The 18,676-nt window shown below is 47.6% G+C and overlaps 1 protein-coding gene across 4 annotated transcripts in view; it reads left to right on the top strand.

Annotated features, from left to right (window-relative positions):
• EDAR (ectodysplasin A receptor) overlaps positions 1–17,485 on the top strand; it is a 98,575-nt gene extending 81,090 nt beyond the window's left edge. The window contains exons 6-12 of one of the 4 annotated variants that reach the window (XM_077768558.1): positions 5,083–5,169; positions 6,750–6,875; positions 6,992–7,066; positions 7,352–7,424; positions 9,902–10,058; positions 11,183–11,243; positions 14,828–17,485. In XM_077768558.1, the coding sequence (XP_077624684.1) occupies positions 5,083–5,169; positions 6,750–6,875; positions 6,992–7,066; positions 7,352–7,424; positions 9,902–10,058; positions 11,183–11,243; positions 14,828–15,150 (902 nt within the window). In that variant the 3' untranslated portion in view covers positions 15,151–17,485. Of the gene's footprint in view, positions 1–5,082; positions 5,170–6,746; positions 6,876–6,991; positions 7,067–7,351; positions 7,425–9,901; positions 10,059–11,182; positions 11,244–14,827 lie in introns of all 4 variants that reach the window. The other 3 variants (XM_077768557.1, XM_077768559.1, XM_077768560.1) reach the window with 3 other exon arrangements.
• The last annotated feature ends 1,191 nt before the right edge of the window (positions 17,486–18,676 follow it).

Genomic DNA, 18,676 nt, shown 5'->3' with positions numbered 1-18,676 from the left:
ACCGTGAGATCATGACCTGAGCCGAAGTCAGCCGCCTAACCGACAGGCACCTCCCTCTTCTGTCTTAAAGATGAGCATCTTCCCTACATGGCTCTATGAAGTGTAGGGCGATGGGGCCCTTGGTTGGGATCATCTTGCCCTTGGGCCAGTTGTTCTCTCTGATGAAAACAGAAATTAGTGGACATTACTGTGGCACGTGGTACTCAGGGACTGCAAAACACCCTGCAAGCCAGGAACATCCCTCCATCTGTTTTTCCTCCTGTATAATTGAGAAAATAATATCCTCTCAGTATGCCAATAGGACTGACCTACGTGTCCAAAATACTTAGAGTACTGAAAGCACAAAGCAAGTGTAAATGAGGAGTCTTCTCTAAACCAACTAGAGTGCAACAGGAGGCCCCCAGATGCTTGGAGCACCCCCAGAGGGGCCTCCCCTCCTTCCCTGTTTGTGACCTCCCCAAAGGGAAAGTGTGCAACTTCCTTCCGGACGTGGTGGTGACCGCAGCCACTTCCAATCCCATCCCCATCTGGGTCCTGGCAAATCAGTGCCAGCTGGAAAAAAGAAAAGAAGCCCAAGTCAAAGAGCACTATTTACTTGGTGAACCAGCGGTGTCTGTTTTTCTTTATTTCCTGCACCATCCAAAGAACTCATGCCTGAAGGCTGCCTCATAAAGGAATCTGTGGTGTGATGACGCAGAGGAGGCCTGGTGTCATAGCCAGGAAGATTTGGATTTCATTATGAGTTTCACCTCTTGGGAAAGTTACTTAACTTTGTGCCTTAGTTTCCACCTTGTTAAAATGTGGATATCTGTGTCATAAGATGTGGATGGTGGGATGGCGCATCAGCCGTGGGTGACCAGGACACCACAGTGCCACACCAGGCACTCAGGCAGCAGATGGCAGAGCTCCACAGCCCAGCAGGTGAGCGCGGCCCCACCCCAGGTCACCCACACTGACCTCCTGTACCCCATCTGCCCCCCTGGGACCAGGCCAGCAGGAACACACCCTCACAGAGCACTGGAGGGACCAGGGAGGCAGCTCCGGGGCTGGGGCCTCACTTGTCCCAATATCGTCATTCTTATTATTCCTCCTCAGTGACGACAAGCCCTGCATCAGGCCCAGGATAAACTCACCTCTTGGAAAATCCTGCTCAGGAAAGCTGTGGCGAGTTTCGTTCAGATGCCATCGTGCGATGCCCAACAGTGATGCTGCTCAAAGGTGGAGCTGTGGTGTTCCCAAATGCCAGCGGCCAGCTGTTTCTAACACAGTGTCTCTCAAACTTGAATGTGTATGCCCATCGCAGAGTCCTGCTAAGAAAGAGATCCTGACGAGGCAGGTCTGGGGTGGGTTTCCAGACTGCATTTCCAGGAAGCCCCTGGAGACCCCACTTCTAGCAGTGGGGTTCCTGCGGCTCTGCCCGTTGTTCCAGGCTCCACCACTGGGGGGCGCTGGGTGGACGCAGCAGCCTGGAGGCACCCTGGCCAAACCACTCCTGAACATCCAGCCTGTTTTCCCTATGCAGAGAAGCCCAGCAGTCTCTAACACATACAGCATATTTATACACCGTGTGGATTAACAAACCTCAAAGGCCCCGTAAGTCCTGTCATCGCATTGAATAGAGGTATTACTGCATTAAGCCACATGCTTACAGTTCTCAAAATCCTCTTGAGGAAAGTGGCCCTACACCGTGCAGAACCCCACTTCCCATACCTACTGTTCAAGTCAGTCTGCCTGGAACCCGCCAGTGAGCTTAGCAGAACCAGGCCCCACTTGCTTTTGTCTCAATACAGACCTCGTGTGAAGATGTCTGCCTATTTTCTGGGCCTACGGTTTTCATCTACTTCTCTGACTCCATGTGTAAAGGACCTCATCTCTGCTTATTCAGAGATAGGCTCCAGTGGAAGCATTACGCCGGGCAAGGAGGACCAGTAGTTGGCCACCTGACAGAAACTACTGAGAAATATGTTCACCTAACGATCCATTCCAAGGAGGCCAAGTGGACTCAAAACATGCTACGGTGTTGGAGTGGAGGGAAACCTCCCACACACCAAATACTTGTGTTAGTGTTGAGTTAACCCTCATTAGACCAGAGCAGAATCTGGAACAGGGAGACTTCCCTGCAGCACCCTGGTGGCCTGCTGTGCTGAGGGCACCTACCCACAGAGATAGACCTCTACTCATGCAGCCTTCCTGCTCACCCTCCCTCTCTCCCTGGGGTGTGCTCCGAACAGAACATTTTTCTAGCAGGCTCAGGGATCATTGAACAGCCAGAGAACATTCCACCCAGCACTTGCAGCCCAGGGCCGTTCAGTTGACCATGGCTGGAGCTCAGTTAGGGGGAATATCTAGTGAACCAGGGTGGAGGCAGGGCCCAGCTTGCCATCTGACCGAGTTCAGGAGCCGCCGGTTGGGTGTAGTGAGATGTGCCTTACTGACATGCAGTAGCCTGGGTGTCAGCCTTGTTTGCTGATGGTGCTGTGGGAGCAGTCCTGCCAGTTGGTGCAAAGGCATCTCACAAGCTTGTGTGTGGCTGGGCTGTTCCCATTGTTCCTCCCTGAACCACAGGCCTGGGCACATTTGTGCCTCTAACCCCAGCCCCCTGTCACCCAGCCATGGCTGGCAAGCCCCAGCAGAAAGGGACAAGAAGAGACAAAGATGACAAATCCACAAACAGAGCCCATGGGCATTTTTTTCCCCTGATGAATAGCTTAAGCTCCCTTGAGCCCCTTACCAAACAGATAGATTAGCTTTGTTTTCAGTGTCCTGTTTGCTTTTAAAAAGGAAATTGGGTTCTGCTTAAAGCCATGCCCCATGTTGCTTTTCCCACTTGATTGGATGCAGTTGAAGCCCCCTTGCCACTCTGAAGGGGAGCCGCATGGCCTGTGAGGTGCACATGGCAGAGCCCCCAGCCCCAGGGTTTGCTGTGTGCACATAGCCCATGCTGGGGGAGAGAAGTGGGGTGCACCTTCCCACCAGCACCTCTAAGAGGCCACTGGTTCTCAGGCCAGGTGAAAAGGCTAAAAAGTTTAGGGATGGTGGGGGAAGGAAGGTGCAGCCCACCTCCATTCTGAGCAGGTCTGCTCTGAAATTGCATTGACACAAGGGTAGCCCACGGTGGAGAGGATGGCTGGGCACCACGGATGAGCCTGCTGCCTCAGTGCCCCGTGCACCCCTCAGCGTGTCCCTCTCTCCTATGATGGGAGAGCTAAGAAGTGATCCCAGTAACCAGCAGTTGAGAAAGAAGGAGAGAAGCAGGAGCCACAGAGCTCAGCATGCCCTGTGGGGGGAAGGGACTGCTCCTTCCATTGTGTGGTGGTCCGGGCATACTCACATCCATGTCTGGGACAGCACAGCAGGTGACAGAGACCAGGTGAAAGGGCAAAAGCCAGGAGCACCAGATAAGTTAGGCCCCTGGGCTCCAGAAGCAACAGATCCCCAGACAGGAGATGCCTCTGGTGCTGAGAGGTCTGACTCAGCAAGACTGCTCCAGGCGTGGGCTGAAAGTGTGGCAGGGTGGCCCCAGCAGCTCCCATGCTGGCTTTGCTGACAAGCCTTCTTGGGCTCCTAGGCTGGCCCCTGTGCTGGGGCTGCTGGGGCAGGGGGTAGGGCGGTATGTGCTTCACACCCCTCAGTGCTTCCCTATGGTAGGCATGTGGTTTAAAGAGCCCATCTCTTGACTCCTCTACCTGCAGATAACATTGCTCTTCCAGCAGCAACTACCTTCCTGTGAACCCAAGTGACAGGCTGGCCCTGAGACCTGTGGCACCTAACAGAAGTGCAGTGACCCAGGAGCCAGTCTTCAGCCTGTCCCTGTTCCCTCCCAAGCCTCCCCCTGTTGTATTTGCAGTTTTCTCTTTTGTTCTGGCCCTGCTCTCCCATGATCTTGTCTAATTACTGGACACAGATGCGTGAATAATTCAGCAGGACTTTCCTCACCCAGTTGGCTGTGGTGCCCATCTCCTGAGTTGCCCCAAGCTGTGCACAGGCGGCTTTGGAAGTGCCACTCACAGAGCATGGTTTCTCCTGAGTGTCTTCTCTTAAAGAAACCGTCTGTGTCATAGCCAGCTCTCAGGGTAGCCATGACGCCTTGACCAGGGACCCAGAGCCGTGCCACTCCTGATGGTCTGGCTGGGGGACCGCATGTGTGACTTTCGGAGAGACCAGCTCACCTGCCCTTACTCGGGAGCATGCAAGGCCCCTTCATGAATTACTCCAGAACTGGCACAGACAAAAACGAGACAGAAGGAAGTGTATTTGAAACATGATCATTTTTGTTAAGGGCAAAACTCAAGTCCAGCCTACAGCAACTTTGACCATCAGGATGTTGTGTTTTCTGTGGCAGAACATTTTTGCTTTGTTTTAACCAATTTCTTAGCAATGTGATTGGTCACAAAACCAGCTTCCATTGCATCCCTGCTAAGTGACAGAGAGAAGGGATAGAGAAAGGAAGTTTTAGGAGTCATGGTTTTGAAGGAAAGCAAAGTTCATCTCTGCACTTAAACTGCTTGGTCACAAGTATTTTAAAAAATGAATCCTAGGAAAATCCTAAAGGAAAACACACCAAATTGTCAACTTCAGCTAGCCAAGCTATTGATGATTCATTTTCTTTTTTGTGTTCCCATTTTTTTTCTCGTTTTTAATAATGGCACATATTACTTTTATATCTAGAAGAAGTATTAAAAATACATTTCTGCTTTATGTAATTGAAGAAATTTCTCAAGTACTACTTTCCCCCAGTAATACTTGTACGTATATGTACTTTTCTCATCTTTATAGATTGCATATGTTTTATCTCTGTTCATAGAAATATTGAGTTGGTGAGACACCACTATTTAGTCTTAGCAGATTTACCCATGTGCCTTCTCTTGAAGACTAACCCTTGGGAGGTCAGAATACTCTTTAGGGATTATGAAACATTCTAGGAGATGAAAATGTTTCCCTGTCCTGTGCCCCTCGCTGCAGCCCCTGCATAATCTAGAATACTAGATCCTGGCTTTGCGACTGCACCTTGCATTCATCCTTGGAGGTGAGGCTTGTCCAGGTCATCCCAAGGAACACGAGGTGACTGGGTTCTTCTTGTAGGTGCGGGAGCCAGCTCCGTAGTTTCCGCCAACTTCCCCAGCACCTCTGGCAGCAGCACCCTCTCTCCGTTCCAGCATGCCCACAAAGGTAAGGAGTTAGCTTCTGCAGCTAGCCAGCTGGAAATAAGGGGCTTGGATAAGAGCAAAAAGGAGGCTGGAAACAATGACGAGGAATAGTGGAGGAGCGGAAAGGTGGTCATGATCTCCACAAGGAGTGGAAGAGATCTCTCCATGGGTGTCCTGAGCCGCTTAGAACATGCTGGCAAGAAAGGTACATCTCTGGGATGGCAGGGTGGTGCTCAGGGCACAGCCGGCCACACAGAGAGGAACCAGCTTCCTCGCTATGGCTGGGCTTGACAGCAACAGCCATTCTCTTGCTGGCTTTCAGATAAACCTGCTGAGTTCAACACTTTAATTTTGTTTCCAATAATTACATTTCACTCCCTATTCCCTTAGGGACGGAAACGCTTGAGGAGGGCAGAGGACCCCAAGGCCCATGTTTCTCTCAGATCAAGGCCTCATGCTGCCATCTGGCAGTTTTAATGCTGCCTGTTATTTAAGCATATTTAGGGCCCCACTCTCAGTGAAGCTTGGGGGCCCTTCAAAATCCCACAGTCCATTCAGCATGCTAGCCTTGGCACTGCCCTCCAAACCTGACCTGTATATTCACAGAGCATCAAAGCAGGAAGACTTTGCTAAGATATATAAGTCTCATTTTCTCCAGGCCCCAAGTAGGGGGTGGGGAATAGCATACCACGGAGAATATTAGAGCATTTATATCATCCATACCTGGATCCAAATGATACTCCCCATGTGACAGCCTGAAGCCTGTCTTCCTGCAGACATACCCCACTGGGGAGGATGGGCAGCTGTGGAAACAGGCAGTGCTGAGGCTACAAACTCCAGTGCCTCTTCCTAAAGGGCTGCCACCTCCCTTACATGGTCACCAGTGCTTTACATCTTATCCCTTTCCCATGGGAGTGGTGGGTAACCTGGATCCTGCCTCATTACTACAGGAATCTTGTGATTTCAGAGAATCAGAACAAGTGTCAGGGCATTGAATGTGTCAGCAGCAGGCATTATTGGGGAAATGAGTGAGAACTGTCCAGGGACAGGACCCCCATTGTGGAGGTGACAGAACAGGAAAAGGTGCAGCAGTGCCTGTGAGACCTTTGCCCTGAGACTCTGATTATTACATGCAATTGAAATTGCATGAGACACAGGATAGAGCCAAACCAAGAATAGAATTTCTAGCCCTCAGAGGTGACTTTTGCTTGGAAGAAACTTGGGTGGAACCATCTTCAGGACACTTGGCTCATGGGCCTCTTCCTCTCCACATCCCATCTGACCCAGGGCTCCCAAAGTAGACCACAGTCAAGCACCTCAGGAACAACCAGTGATCCCAAACTGTTAGGTTCCAGAGAAGTCTGGGTCAGCCTTAGTTAAGACCAGCCAGGGGAGCTCCCAGGCATTCCTGAAATGATTCCCAAAGAAAACCTGTATGGCTTGGGTCTCAGGCTAAGCAAGTCTTTTGGATTCCGAGGGTCCCTTGGAAGCATCTCTTGCCACAGGCACTGCCTTCTTCTCAGAGGGTGGGTCCTGCTGGACTGATGGGCTCTTGTAGGGAGTCCTGAGCCCTATGTTGCCCTCTCTCCCCACCTCCAGCAGAGCTCTCAGGCCAAGGGCACCTGGCCACAGCCCTGATCATTGCCATGTCCACCATCTTCATCATGGCTATTGCCATTGTCCTCATCATCATGTTCTACATCATGAAGACGAAGCCTTCAGCCCCAGGTGACTGCACCCCAATGCCCCCACACCCACCCCACAATCCCTCACTCTTAGACTGCTGTGTCAGCTAACCCTGTCAGTGATCCAGGCTCCTCATACCCTTCCCTTTCTCCAAATAGCATGCTGCACCAGCCACCCGGTGAAGAGCGTGGAAGCCCAAGTGAGCAAGGAAGAGGAGAAGAAAGAGGCCCAAGGTCTGCAAACAGAGCCCCGATAGCATGGGTGTCCATATCCAGGGTAGAGGTTGTCTTCCCCACTCACCAGCCCAGCCTCGTAGCCACTAGTGCTCCCATGCAATGTAGAACAGGGCTGTAGGAAAAGGTGTCAGTGCCCCCACATTGTGTTTGGCCCTGAAGGTAGTGTGGGTTAGACACCAGACAGGCCTGCTAAAGAGGAAATGAGAAGGAAAAGATGAGCTCAGAGTCTGGGGCCAACTCCAGCTCCCTTCTCCCACCGCCAATCTTTCCATTTACCTGCAGACAGTGTGGTGATTTTCTCTGAGAAGGACGAATTTGAGAAGCTGACTGCAGCTCCACCCAAGACTGCCAAGAGGTAAGTCAAACCCAGGTAGCCACTTGCCATGGGGTGGAGCAGCTCCTACCCCAAGGTGAGGTCAGCAGGAAGGGGAATTGGGTTGCCAGATGTGCAGAACACAGAGAAGCCTAGCCACTGGCTGGACGCTCCAGGGGGAGCAGAGCCTCAAGACTAGCAAGGCAGGTGAACACCAGGTCTCAGCCTCACCACCGACCTGCAGCAGGGGCCAGGTGGTGTGAGGGGCCTTGCTTCAGGGCCTTCCTCTTCTACATCCACCTTCTGTGTGTAGACCCAAAGCCTGTGAGTGCCCCCTTCTTCTCCAGCAGCCTATTGTGGCTAGCACTGACACTAACATCACTAGTGCTAAAGCCAGCACTGGTATTCCTAAACCCTGAACAGTGCTGGCAATGATGATGGCTAAGTGGCATCTGGCCACCAGGCACTGTGCTAAGTGTGAGAGCCCCAAGAGCTATGTGCTAATAATATCCTTGATTGTGGGAAGCTAAGATATGGAAGCTGTCATGTGCCTAAGATCACACATCCACGAGTGGCAGGGCTGGGGGCCAGTCCAGACCATCTGACTCCAGAGCCCAAGTTGTACAGGCTCCAGACCAACCACTAATGCTTGTGAAGTAAGGCCTCTTAAGGAAGAGGTTTGGCGTATTAAATATGTACCATATTTAGTACACATTAGCATGCAGAATCAGCCATGGCTTTAATGTCTAGGGCAGAGGGAAGTTAACTTTTCCTTTGCCCCTTAGATGGTCATTTGAACTTGGTCCTGATTAGATTCCAAAACCCCACCCCATAGTGTCAGTCCCCTGTTCAGCCTCCACCCACTTGGCCATTCCAAGACCCTGCCTACCCAAATGCCCATGTATTTGGGGCACAGAGGCCATGGGAGACCCCCAAACTAGTTTCAAGAAGAGCAGAGGGGCAATACCTCCTGTTCCGGCCTCCAGCCTGGTGGGTGAACTCTTGCAAAAACTTTCATTTGTAGGAATGATCATGAATCCACATGTTTCTGTAGAGCTTTGGCATTAATAAAGCACTTCTAAACATGTTACCTCATTTGGAAAACTCCAACATTTCTCAAAACCTCTGACACAAGGGCAGGAGGCAGACTTAAATCATGAAATCTTTGCATGCTGGGAAGAAAAGAAAGAGTGTGTGTCCACTTTGGCAGGCCCTCAGATGGCAGGTATTTCCTGTGAGTGCCTTAGTTCCCACCGACCTCTTTAAGAACTCCAGGGCATGCAGGGGCCATGCTGCAGGGTCTGGCTGTGCAGAGTGCCTCCCTAGGGACAAGTTTCTCCTTCACCCTCCAGTCTATCCAGGCCCATGTTATGGCAGCCTCTCCCCTTCTATTCTTCTGGCCTTTTCTCATTCTCAAAAGTAAGAAAAAAAGAATACTCAAAAGAGCAGAGATGTGTCCTATGACTTAAGTTTCATCTAAAGACTGAAGGAAATTTGGGGAATTTGGAAAAATATTTGGAAAAATAATATTTGTTTCATATGCAAATATCAAGTAAAACTTAAAATCCAACAATGGTGCTATAGAAAAGAAGGCACAGAGCTCCTGTCCCCTCTGCCTGCTCTCAGCTCTTAGGGAAAGGACCTGGGGCAGTCAGTGGTCTCTGGGGACAACCATGCTTTTGTTCCCAGGCTGCTGTCAGGTGGAGACAAGAGCAGGCCAGCCAACTCCAAGTGAGTCCCTGAACCTACTGGGCTTTGCCTTCAGCCAGTCTCTACAGTTATGTTTGAGTGTGGGCTTCATTACTGTAACCCAGTAAAAAAAATTAATTCTTTGTAAGTCTTTAGCCGACCACAGGAAGCTAGTAGGATGCCTTTAAAAAAGAATGTTGTTTTTCATGTATTTGGAATGATTTTGAGAGTTTAAGCTCCAACCCAAATGTGCCTAGGGCTGTGAACAGTGAGCAGTGGTGGAACATGGGCCCACCTGCCTTCCTGGGGGATTTCCTGGAGCCCCTCACCAGGCTTTCTATGACCCCTACCCACAATGCACACATTTCAGCTGGGTCAACCCCTAGTCAAGAGGGGGGTCCCCAGGAAGCCTCCATTCAGCGTTGTTGGGTTATTCCCGAGCTTGCACAGATTCAGTGCCGGCCACATAAACCTGTTTGCGTTGAAACACAAGGTTGAACTTGGCACTTACCTGCTTAAATATAGGAAGCTGTGATGTATTCAAGAAAGCTTGACTGAGCCGCCCCCCTCACTGATGGACCCCAGCCCTATGGGGCTCACAAGACACCTTGTGAGTCCTCTGACAGGACACCTGTAGGCCACCCTGCATCTGGGTCACTAGTTGGGAAAATAGCAGAGGACAAGGAGTTAAGAGTGGACATATCTCTCTCACTTCATGCCCAGGAGCTGCTTAGTAAAAGCATTGGGAACAAGTTCCTGTATCCCAGTTATCTCCCCACTGGGAGAACGTGTCAGGGCTGCAGTTAACACACACCCTCCTGTTTCCACAGTGAGAATGACGCGTCATCAGAGAATGAGCAGCTGCTAAGCCGGAGCATGGACAGTGATGAGGAGCCTGCCACTGACAAGCAGGGCTCCCCAGAGTTGTGCCTGTTGTCTCTGGTTCACCTGGCCCGGGAGAAGTCGGCCACCACCAAGTCAGCCGGGGTGAGGCCCTGGTGCTGCCGCACGCATGCTCACCATTCTCCAGCAGACCCACTGCAGGAACCTAGATAGAGTGGAAGGTTCAAAACGAGATAGTAAAAAAACAGGAAACTTATGTCTCTGTTATGTAGCTTTATAAAAGAAAATGAGAGATAATAAGCAAAAAGGGAAAAGTGAAATTATTTAGAATACCACAAGATAGGAAAAAAACCTTTGTAAATATGTTGGCATGTATCTAAGCAGATAAGTGTTATGTACATCTGTGTGGGAGTGGGTGGGTGTGGACATGTGAATACACACACACACATAGTGTACACACACACACAAAATATGCATTTTTCATGTAAAATTGTACAAAAGGCTTGTCACCTAAATCAGGCCCCGTTGGAACGTGCCATGGCACAGTACATGGGCAAAGAAGCACAGCTCTGCTCAGGCTGCCTGAGTGTGTAGCATGTGGTTCATTGGCAGCCCCATTCAAACCTAGGTCAGCATGTTGCTAGGTAAAGTAGCTTAGCGTAAAAATATCCCTCCATTGGGAAGCCAGATCTGGCTTGCATCTGGACAGGGATGCCATGCTCTGGGCTACCCTGAGTTCAGGGACAACTGTAATGGCCACCCATCACTTGGAGGGACCCTGGAGGTCTGTGGAGTTGTTCTGAGAAGTATTGGCTCCTGTGAGGCATGGGACCTTTCAGTCAGGGCCTTTTCTGCACTGATCCAGCATGGGCCTTGTGTCCTTACCCCGAGCTGTGTGCTCTGGGAGAAGAGTCTGTGGATGGCTGCAGACATGGCCACAGCATCTCAGGCCACCGTTGGCCAGCTGGGGTCCTCACCACTCACTCTCCAACACAGACTGATGCCAGGTGTCTTGTGAGCCTGAATATCCAGTGGGAGCAGCAGCCCCCACCTCTGTGAGCACTGAACGTGCTTCAGGTGGAGACCTGAAGAAAACGCTTTCTCCCTGTGATTTCCTGATGAGATGTTCATGTGAGGGCACCATTCAGGATTTCTGACTAGAAGTCAGGGGAGAGCAGCTGCCAACACATCAATGGAGAATTTGCATCTTTGATGGCTACCACTTTCCCTTGTTGTGAAAATTAACATTCTCTTAACTTTTCCTATAGATTCAAAGTCGAAGGAAAAAGATATTGGATGTGTATGCCAATGTGTGTGGAGTTGTGGAAGGTAAGCATGGACGCACTGTTGGGGGACACTTAGCCCAGGTTTCTCCAAGGATCTTGCCCCAACCATCAGTATGGAGGAGGCAGCTCTGGTAGGAGTCCTGAGGCCCTATGAGGGCTGAGAAAGGCCACCCACTCAAGTTTGCCATGTTTCTTATCCCAGTGGCTGGTGAACCCACTTCAGGTATGGAAGGACATGGGATTTGACATGGAACCATATAAAACGTTTGCCTGGTACTCCCCACAGCCCTTTCCTTCAAAGGACAAGAAGATGACACCCAGCTCCAGGGAAGATCCTTTCTGGGGAACCATGAATTCAGGATGCCCTAGAGAACAGTGTCCTCCAGTGTCCCCAGATGCTGTCCCCACATTGGTGTTTTCAGTCACTTATCCAAAAATTAGCTGGCCTCGCCCTTTCCCTGTGTAATGGTCCCCCTCCACAAAGATGCTTCTGGAGCAAGCAAAGTCAGGCTGTCTCACACCCAAGTACACTCCAGGCATGAGCAGCAGGACTAGGAATATAAGCATATTCAACCTGAAACCAGAATCCACACTCCCCACTTTTTTCCAATCCAGGCTCTAAATCACCTTTGTATTCACCCAGGAGACAAAACGCCTCATCACTGAGGTTAGGGAATGTTCCCACTTCATCAGGCCACTCAGTCCCGGTCTCGCAGGCATCCCTCCTTGGACTTCCAAGTCTGGCCCAGGTAGCAGGAGTGGAGCCTGGTGCTCTCTCATTTCTCTGCACAGGTGGAGACCAGCACACTAAGCTGTGGCAGGCTTGCTGGCTGGGTGCTCATTTGGCCAGAAATAAGTTCTAGGGACCAAGAACCCTACTCAGCTGCCTGCTGAAATGTGGCATCTCTTCTCCATAAATACACATGCCCCTGGGTCAGCCTGTGTGATAAGCCTGGCAAGGCCAGGGGACATCAGCTGCCCATGGAGAGCAGCACTGTGGAGTTATTCCCAGTGCCAGGGCTCTCCTCATGGCAGAAGGAAGGAACACAGAGCCCACTTCTTGGGGCACCTGAGTGGCTCAGTCAGTTAAGCATCCAATCCTTAATTGCCACTCAGGTCTTGATCTCAGGGTCATGAGTTCAAGCTCCCCACTGGGTTCCACACTGGGCATGAAGCCAACTTTAAAAACAAAAACAAACAAACAAAACCTTCTGTTTATGTCTTTCCTGTTCATAGTTGTCTTAAATATTTCCTCTATATATGTTTAGAACCACACACACACATACATCAGTTGCTTCAACTAGCAAACATAATTCAGAAAACCTAAAAGGAAAAGGAAAACTATTGTGGTTACCAATATTTTGCTTACTGTGCTCTTTATTGATGTTCCAAGGTCCCTTCTTTTAGCATTTCCTTTCTGTTTAGAGACTTCCTTTTGTCATTCTTTTAGGGTGGTTCTGTTGGTGACAAATTCTTAGTTCTCCTTCATCCTGAGAATGCCTTGATTTCCCCTTCACTCTTGAGAGGTATTTTCACTGGGCATGGGGCACTGTGTTGACAGTTCTTTCATTTCCATAGTTGAAAATACTGTGCCACATCCCTTTGGCCTCCTAGTTTCTGATGAGAAATCCATTACCATTCTAAATACTTTCCCCTGTAGGTAAGGTGTTTATTTTTCTTGCTACTTTCAAGATTCCTTTGTCTTTAGTTTCCATGAATTTCTGATGCATGTTGATATGAATTTCATTGGGTGTATCCTGTTTGGATTTTTCTCAGCTTCTTGAATCTGTAGGCTTATGTCTCTTTCCAAGTTTGGGGAATTTTCAGCCATTATTTCTTTTTTTCATCCACACCCTGTTTCTCCTCTCCTAGGCCTCCATGACAAAAATGTGAGATATTTTGTTATAGCCCCACAGGTCCTTGGGGCTCTCTGTTTTTCAGTTTATTTTATATTTGTTGCTCAGATAAGTGATTTCTATTCTGTTATCCAGTTCACTAATTCTTTCCTCTGTCTATATTCTGCCATTGAGCATATCTACTTAGCTTTTTATCTCAATTATTGTATTTTTGCAGTTCTAACATTTCTACTTGGTTCTTTTTTATATTTTCTATCTTTCACTAAGGCTTCCTATTTTTTTCATTTGTTTCAAGCATGTATGTAATTATTTGTTGAAGCATTTTTATCATGGCTTCTATAACATCTTTGTCAGATAATTCTAACATCTCTGTTATCCCTGGTATGTTGTCTATTTTTATTTGAGATTTTCCTAGCCACCAAAAACCACAGGGAATTTGGCTGACCCTACCTCAGCCCTTTTTGGAAATATTTTCAAAAATAAAATTAAGAACATCTGAGATCTTCCTAGTTCTTGGTATGACAAGTGGGTTTCTATTGAAACCTGGAGAGTTTTATGTCATGTTATGAGACTGTATCTTGTTTAAACCTTCTGTTGTATCTGGCTTCCTCTGATACTTCTATGGAGGTAAATATTCAGGTTCCTACTCAGCCTTCATTTACACCCAAGTAGGGGTCTCTTTTTGTTGATGGTAGAAGGGTGGGGTGGGAATCTGTTTCTCTAGGTGATCGCCACTGATACCATTGGGCTGGGAGGCTTGTTATCAGCTGATGATGATGAAGTCCAGGCTTTTGATCTTGCCTTCCCTGACACCTGGTACAGTGTAACAGCCTATGGAAGCTGGACATCCAGGCTTTGCTTGCCTTGTGGGTGGGGCCACAGTTTTCTCTGTGGTGTTTGCCTGTAACAAAGCAGCTACTGTCTAAATGTTTTCTTGCTAAGCTTATTTTTTCCTAGTGCTTTAGTTAGAGCAGGCATCTGTAGGGACAATTTTGTTTGTTATTGTATGTATTTCTGGATTGCTGGACTCTTCAGCTCCATGTCTGGGATAATGATGCAAAAGACTCAGCACAATGTCATTGCTATAGTCCCAACTTCCCTACCAGTCTCACCATTTTCCAGAGTCTCTTTATGTTTGTTTTATACATAGTGTCTAGGGTTTTTCGCTTTATTTACTAGGAGGAATAGGGAAAAGCATGTCTACTCCAGCATCCAAAAGTAAAATACATCATTTTTTAAAAATGCTCCCAGGTAAGTCTAATAGTCAGGGAAGATTGAGAACCATTGGACCACTCAGGTTGCAATAACTTAGTTCAGGTAGCACCAACTTTGGGCTGTCTTTGAAAGCACTTTTTATAAAGGTGACTGCTTTCTCCATAAAGGGACATAATATTGTCCTCTTGACTCCCTCCTCAGCCCAGCTCCATGTAAACCAGGGCAACCTAACTAAGGGTAGCCCATATTCAAGGCTTTGGTGACTGCTGACAGTGGTTTTGAGGGGATTATTGTAACAATCAATATGATGGCTATTTTCCTAGGAGGAAGGGACTGTTGTGGGGGTTTCACTACATAGTAAGGCTTCGTGTGGCTGGCAAAGTCCTGGGTGTAGTTCACCTCAAGATACGCACTTATTTTTATGGTTTTCTGTATCTGTGTTTTATTTTACAGTTTTCCTAAAGTTTTAAAAATAATTTTTAATGGTGTCAACATCATTAATGGCTTCTATTGACTGCCATGTGCAATGTCTGACTATGGCCATTTGTCTCTGCAGGTCTCAGCCCCACAGAGTTGCCATTTGACTGCCTTGAGAAGACAAGCCGAATGCTCAGCTCCACGTACAACTCCGAGAAGGCTGTTGTGAAAACATGGCGCCACCTTGCTGAGAGCTTTGGACTCAAGAGGGACGAGATTGGGGGCATGACAGATGGCATGCAGCTCTTTGATCGCATCAGCACAGCAGGCTATAGCATCCCAGAGTTGCTCACAAAACTGGTGCAGATTGAGAGGCTGGATGCTGTGGAGTCCTTGTGTGCAGACATACTGGAGTGGGCTGGGCTCGTGCCACCTGCTTCCCAGCCACCCACTACATCCTGAGGAGCCTGCCTGTGGGCTGTCCTCACTGGGAGGCACCTGGGATGTGCCAAGAGCTCTGGAGCTGTGAGTGCTGCCGACAGACTGCCAAGATTCAGGCTTTTTCTGCTGTCATGAATTTTTGCCTTAGGCCATTCCAAGGAACAAGAAGAAATGAGGCCTGTCTTCCATTCTAACCAAAAATAAAAGATTAAAGCTGGGATAGTCCCAGCTACCCACCTGTACCTCACCAGGCAGGATGAATATTTATTCATCAATTCATTCAAGGGATGTTGTTGGGTACTCAGATGAACCAAACAACGTGGGGATGACAGAGATGAAGAATCTGGTCCCTGTTTTTAAGGAGTTTACAACCTCAGGAGAGACAGAAGACGTGTCTAACAAACCATTTTGCTAAAAGATATCAAACAGTCTGGATGAGGGGATACTAAGAAAACGTAATAGAAGTTTTGAGGGAGGGAGATGGCTCCTCACTGGGGTGATGAAGGAAGGCAGCATCATGAAGAAAGCAGCTTGAATGCCTGGTGAAATGGCTACAAAAGGCAGATGCCCCACTCCACGTAGTGTGTCAGGTTTGGTACAAGTCTGCTAATGTCCTAAGTGGCTGTTCTTAAGATCATCCATACTCCTACAGCCCTTCCAGTCACTAATGGAAGAGCTCACTCTGTAGCCTGCCTTCTGTCACTGATCTATAAGGCATGTGTTTTTCCAGTCAAGTAGACCTGTGTCCAGTCAGTGGCCAATTTCACCTATTGCCTGATTCCTGGACCTGGGATCCAGTGGTTTTGTATTACACATGAATTGCTTTCCACTCTCATCCACAGTCAGATTTGACCCTTTGTGGGCGGCAATGTTCAAGGACACAGTCCGTTTAAATTATGTGTCAGCCTGTTTTTGATTTAAACAGAAATGAGTGGTCAGCTATATGTGGAAAGAGAAATGGTGACTTCCTAGGAGTTCAGCCATGCATAACTGTAGATTTTAAGTGTCTGAGACTTGCTAATGAGCCTTGTGGCATGAGAGCTTCTGAGCCAGTCAAGGAAAATGGAACCTCACAGCACAGGGAGGGCCTGGGCTTGAAATCCAGGGACCTGTTTCTAGTTGTTCTAACTTGGGCCATTCTCCTCTCCTTCTTGGGCTTCAGTTTCTCTTCTGCAAAAGAGAGATGAGTCTGTGATTCTGTATTCAGGGAAAGTAAGGTTAGGTGGGCAACAGGAAAATGGACTTCAGGAAATCCTGGGCCTTCAAGGTGCACATTGAAGTGAACACAGGTGAATCATCAAGTAAAATGAGACTAGAAGCAGAAAAACTCAAAGTAACTATAATTGTAGAGATAAAGTAATAAACTGGCATTGTTCTTGGCAAATTCTCTTCCTATGCCTGCAGTTGCCAAGAGTATGGGAGCCAGGGTAGTGATCATACCAAGGGGTTAATTTAGAGTTCACTGCTGAGCTTCCTAATGACAGATTTGACTATAGTCATTACCAAATTAAAACCAGTCTCTGACTTACAAAGTGATGTTTTTAAAATTATAAGTCACATGACTGAGCAAATGCTTTGGGGAGAGGAAATCAGTCATACATTTAGAGCCAACAAGCAATTTCCCACCAATGAATGTAGAACATACTGTGATAGGATCATAATTAGGTCCTGAATATTTAATATCATCATTTGCTGTGTCTGTTTGCTGCTGTTTTTCAGAACCTATTTGGTATATCCTGCAAGCTAAATACTCCATGACAAAATTTAATTAGCCTTTTAATCTCTCTTTGAAATCCTATGGCACCCCTTTCTCCTGCTTTGTGATGATGATGATGATGAGAGTGTCCCCCTGAATCAGGCTGCAAATGTCACATGTGATGAGCATGCTGTTCCAGAGTGTCCCAAGAACAATATTTGCAGTGAAGGAGCACAAGTAGCTGTTCCTGGACCCAGAGCTTTGCCCCATTTCACATTTACAATGCTGGGGCCAGACATCTAGCCAGCATCATGCCATGTTTCAGTGATTCTCAACCTACCATTTTTAGGAAGCTAATCATTATAGAGCTAAACATTCCTTTGTCATTTACTTATTTGGACATAAATCCAAGAACAGTCTATTCTGATGAGCTTTAGCCTACATTATGGAATTCAAATCAATGAGACCATAATGATTATCACAGACCAGAGCAGGGACTTTCACCCTGACATTTTGTATGGAGACAGTCATTATTTTGCTATACTTAAAAACTTTTAGGAAACACCTCAGGCTGGAGCTGTGGGCCTTAGCCAGTGAAGTCTTAATTGTCAATAGTTTTGTCTTATCCTGTATATATAACTTATTATATTTTACAGTTTCAATAAACTAATAAAAAGATTTACAGACTGCTACAATGTGAGTTCTTTCTGGGGGTGGAGGGAGGGGGTAGGTGAGTGGGAAAGTCTCTGATTGCTCTGTTTCTGGTTATTGCACGTGTAAAATGAGACCGTAGGATTGTGACCAGCCTAAATGAATTGCTTAAATTTTTATGGCCTAGGCCATGCACTCAAGAGAAGCAAACATTACAATGAGATTGTATAAAAACACACACACACCTGCTTTGCTTTCCAAGTTGCCATCACTGTATCACTTAACTACTACTGTGTAACAAACCATCACAAAATTCAATGGCCTAAAGTGACAATCAATTTATTATTGTAGTTCAGAGGTCAGTAAGGATCCCAGCTGACCTAAGTTGGGCTCGATTGGCTATGGCCCAGTTGGGGCCTATGTCTGTTGGGAGGCTTTAACTGGACTTTCTGTGTTCCATTGTTCCCCATCCTTGTCCTCAAACCAACATTTAGCATAGGCCTGCCTCCATCATGACAATGACAGAAGTGCAATAGTAAGCAGACACACAAAGTTTCTTCAGGCCTACACCCAAAACTGGCACACCATCACTTCTAGCTCATTCTTTTGGCCAGAGCAAGTCATATGGCCAATCCAGAGTCAAGGGTAGGAAAACAGGCCCCACTCTAACTCTGTGAACAATAAAGTCAACTCATGAAAGGCAAAATATTAGGGCAGACAATGTAAACATCCACAGGTATGTTCATTTCCTATGGCGGCTATAACAAATTACCACAAACCTAGTGGTTTAAAGCAACACAAATTTATTATTTTACAGTTTCAGAGAACTCCAAAGTTTTAACAGAGTTGTCTCCCTTGTGGAGACTATAGAAGAAAATCTGTTTTCCTGCCTTTTCTAACTTCTAGAGTCTGTCCATGTTCCTTGGCTCATGGCTTCCTTCCATCTTCCAGGTGAACAATCCCATCTGTCTCCAACCTCTGCTTCCATTGTCACATTTCCTTCCCTGATACCCACCTGCTTCCCTTTCTTTTCCCTTGTGATCAAAGAGGACCCTTCCGGGTAATCCAGGATCATCTCTCCATTTCAAGATCCTTAATCATCTCTGCAAAGTCATTTGTCATGTAAGATCATGTATCACAAGTTCTAGGGCTCAGAGGGTATATGCTTTTGAGAGCTCATTGTTCTGCCAACCACAATAA

The sequence above is a fragment of the Crocuta crocuta genome, unplaced genomic scaffold (assembly GCF_008692635.1).
Source record: "Crocuta crocuta isolate KB4526 unplaced genomic scaffold, BGI_CrCroc_1.0 scaffold788, whole genome shotgun sequence".
Classification (NCBI taxonomy): Eukaryota; Metazoa; Chordata; class Mammalia; order Carnivora; family Hyaenidae; genus Crocuta; species Crocuta crocuta.
The sequence above is the reverse complement of the archived record's forward strand: the minus strand, read 5'-3'. Positions and strand labels throughout refer to the sequence as shown.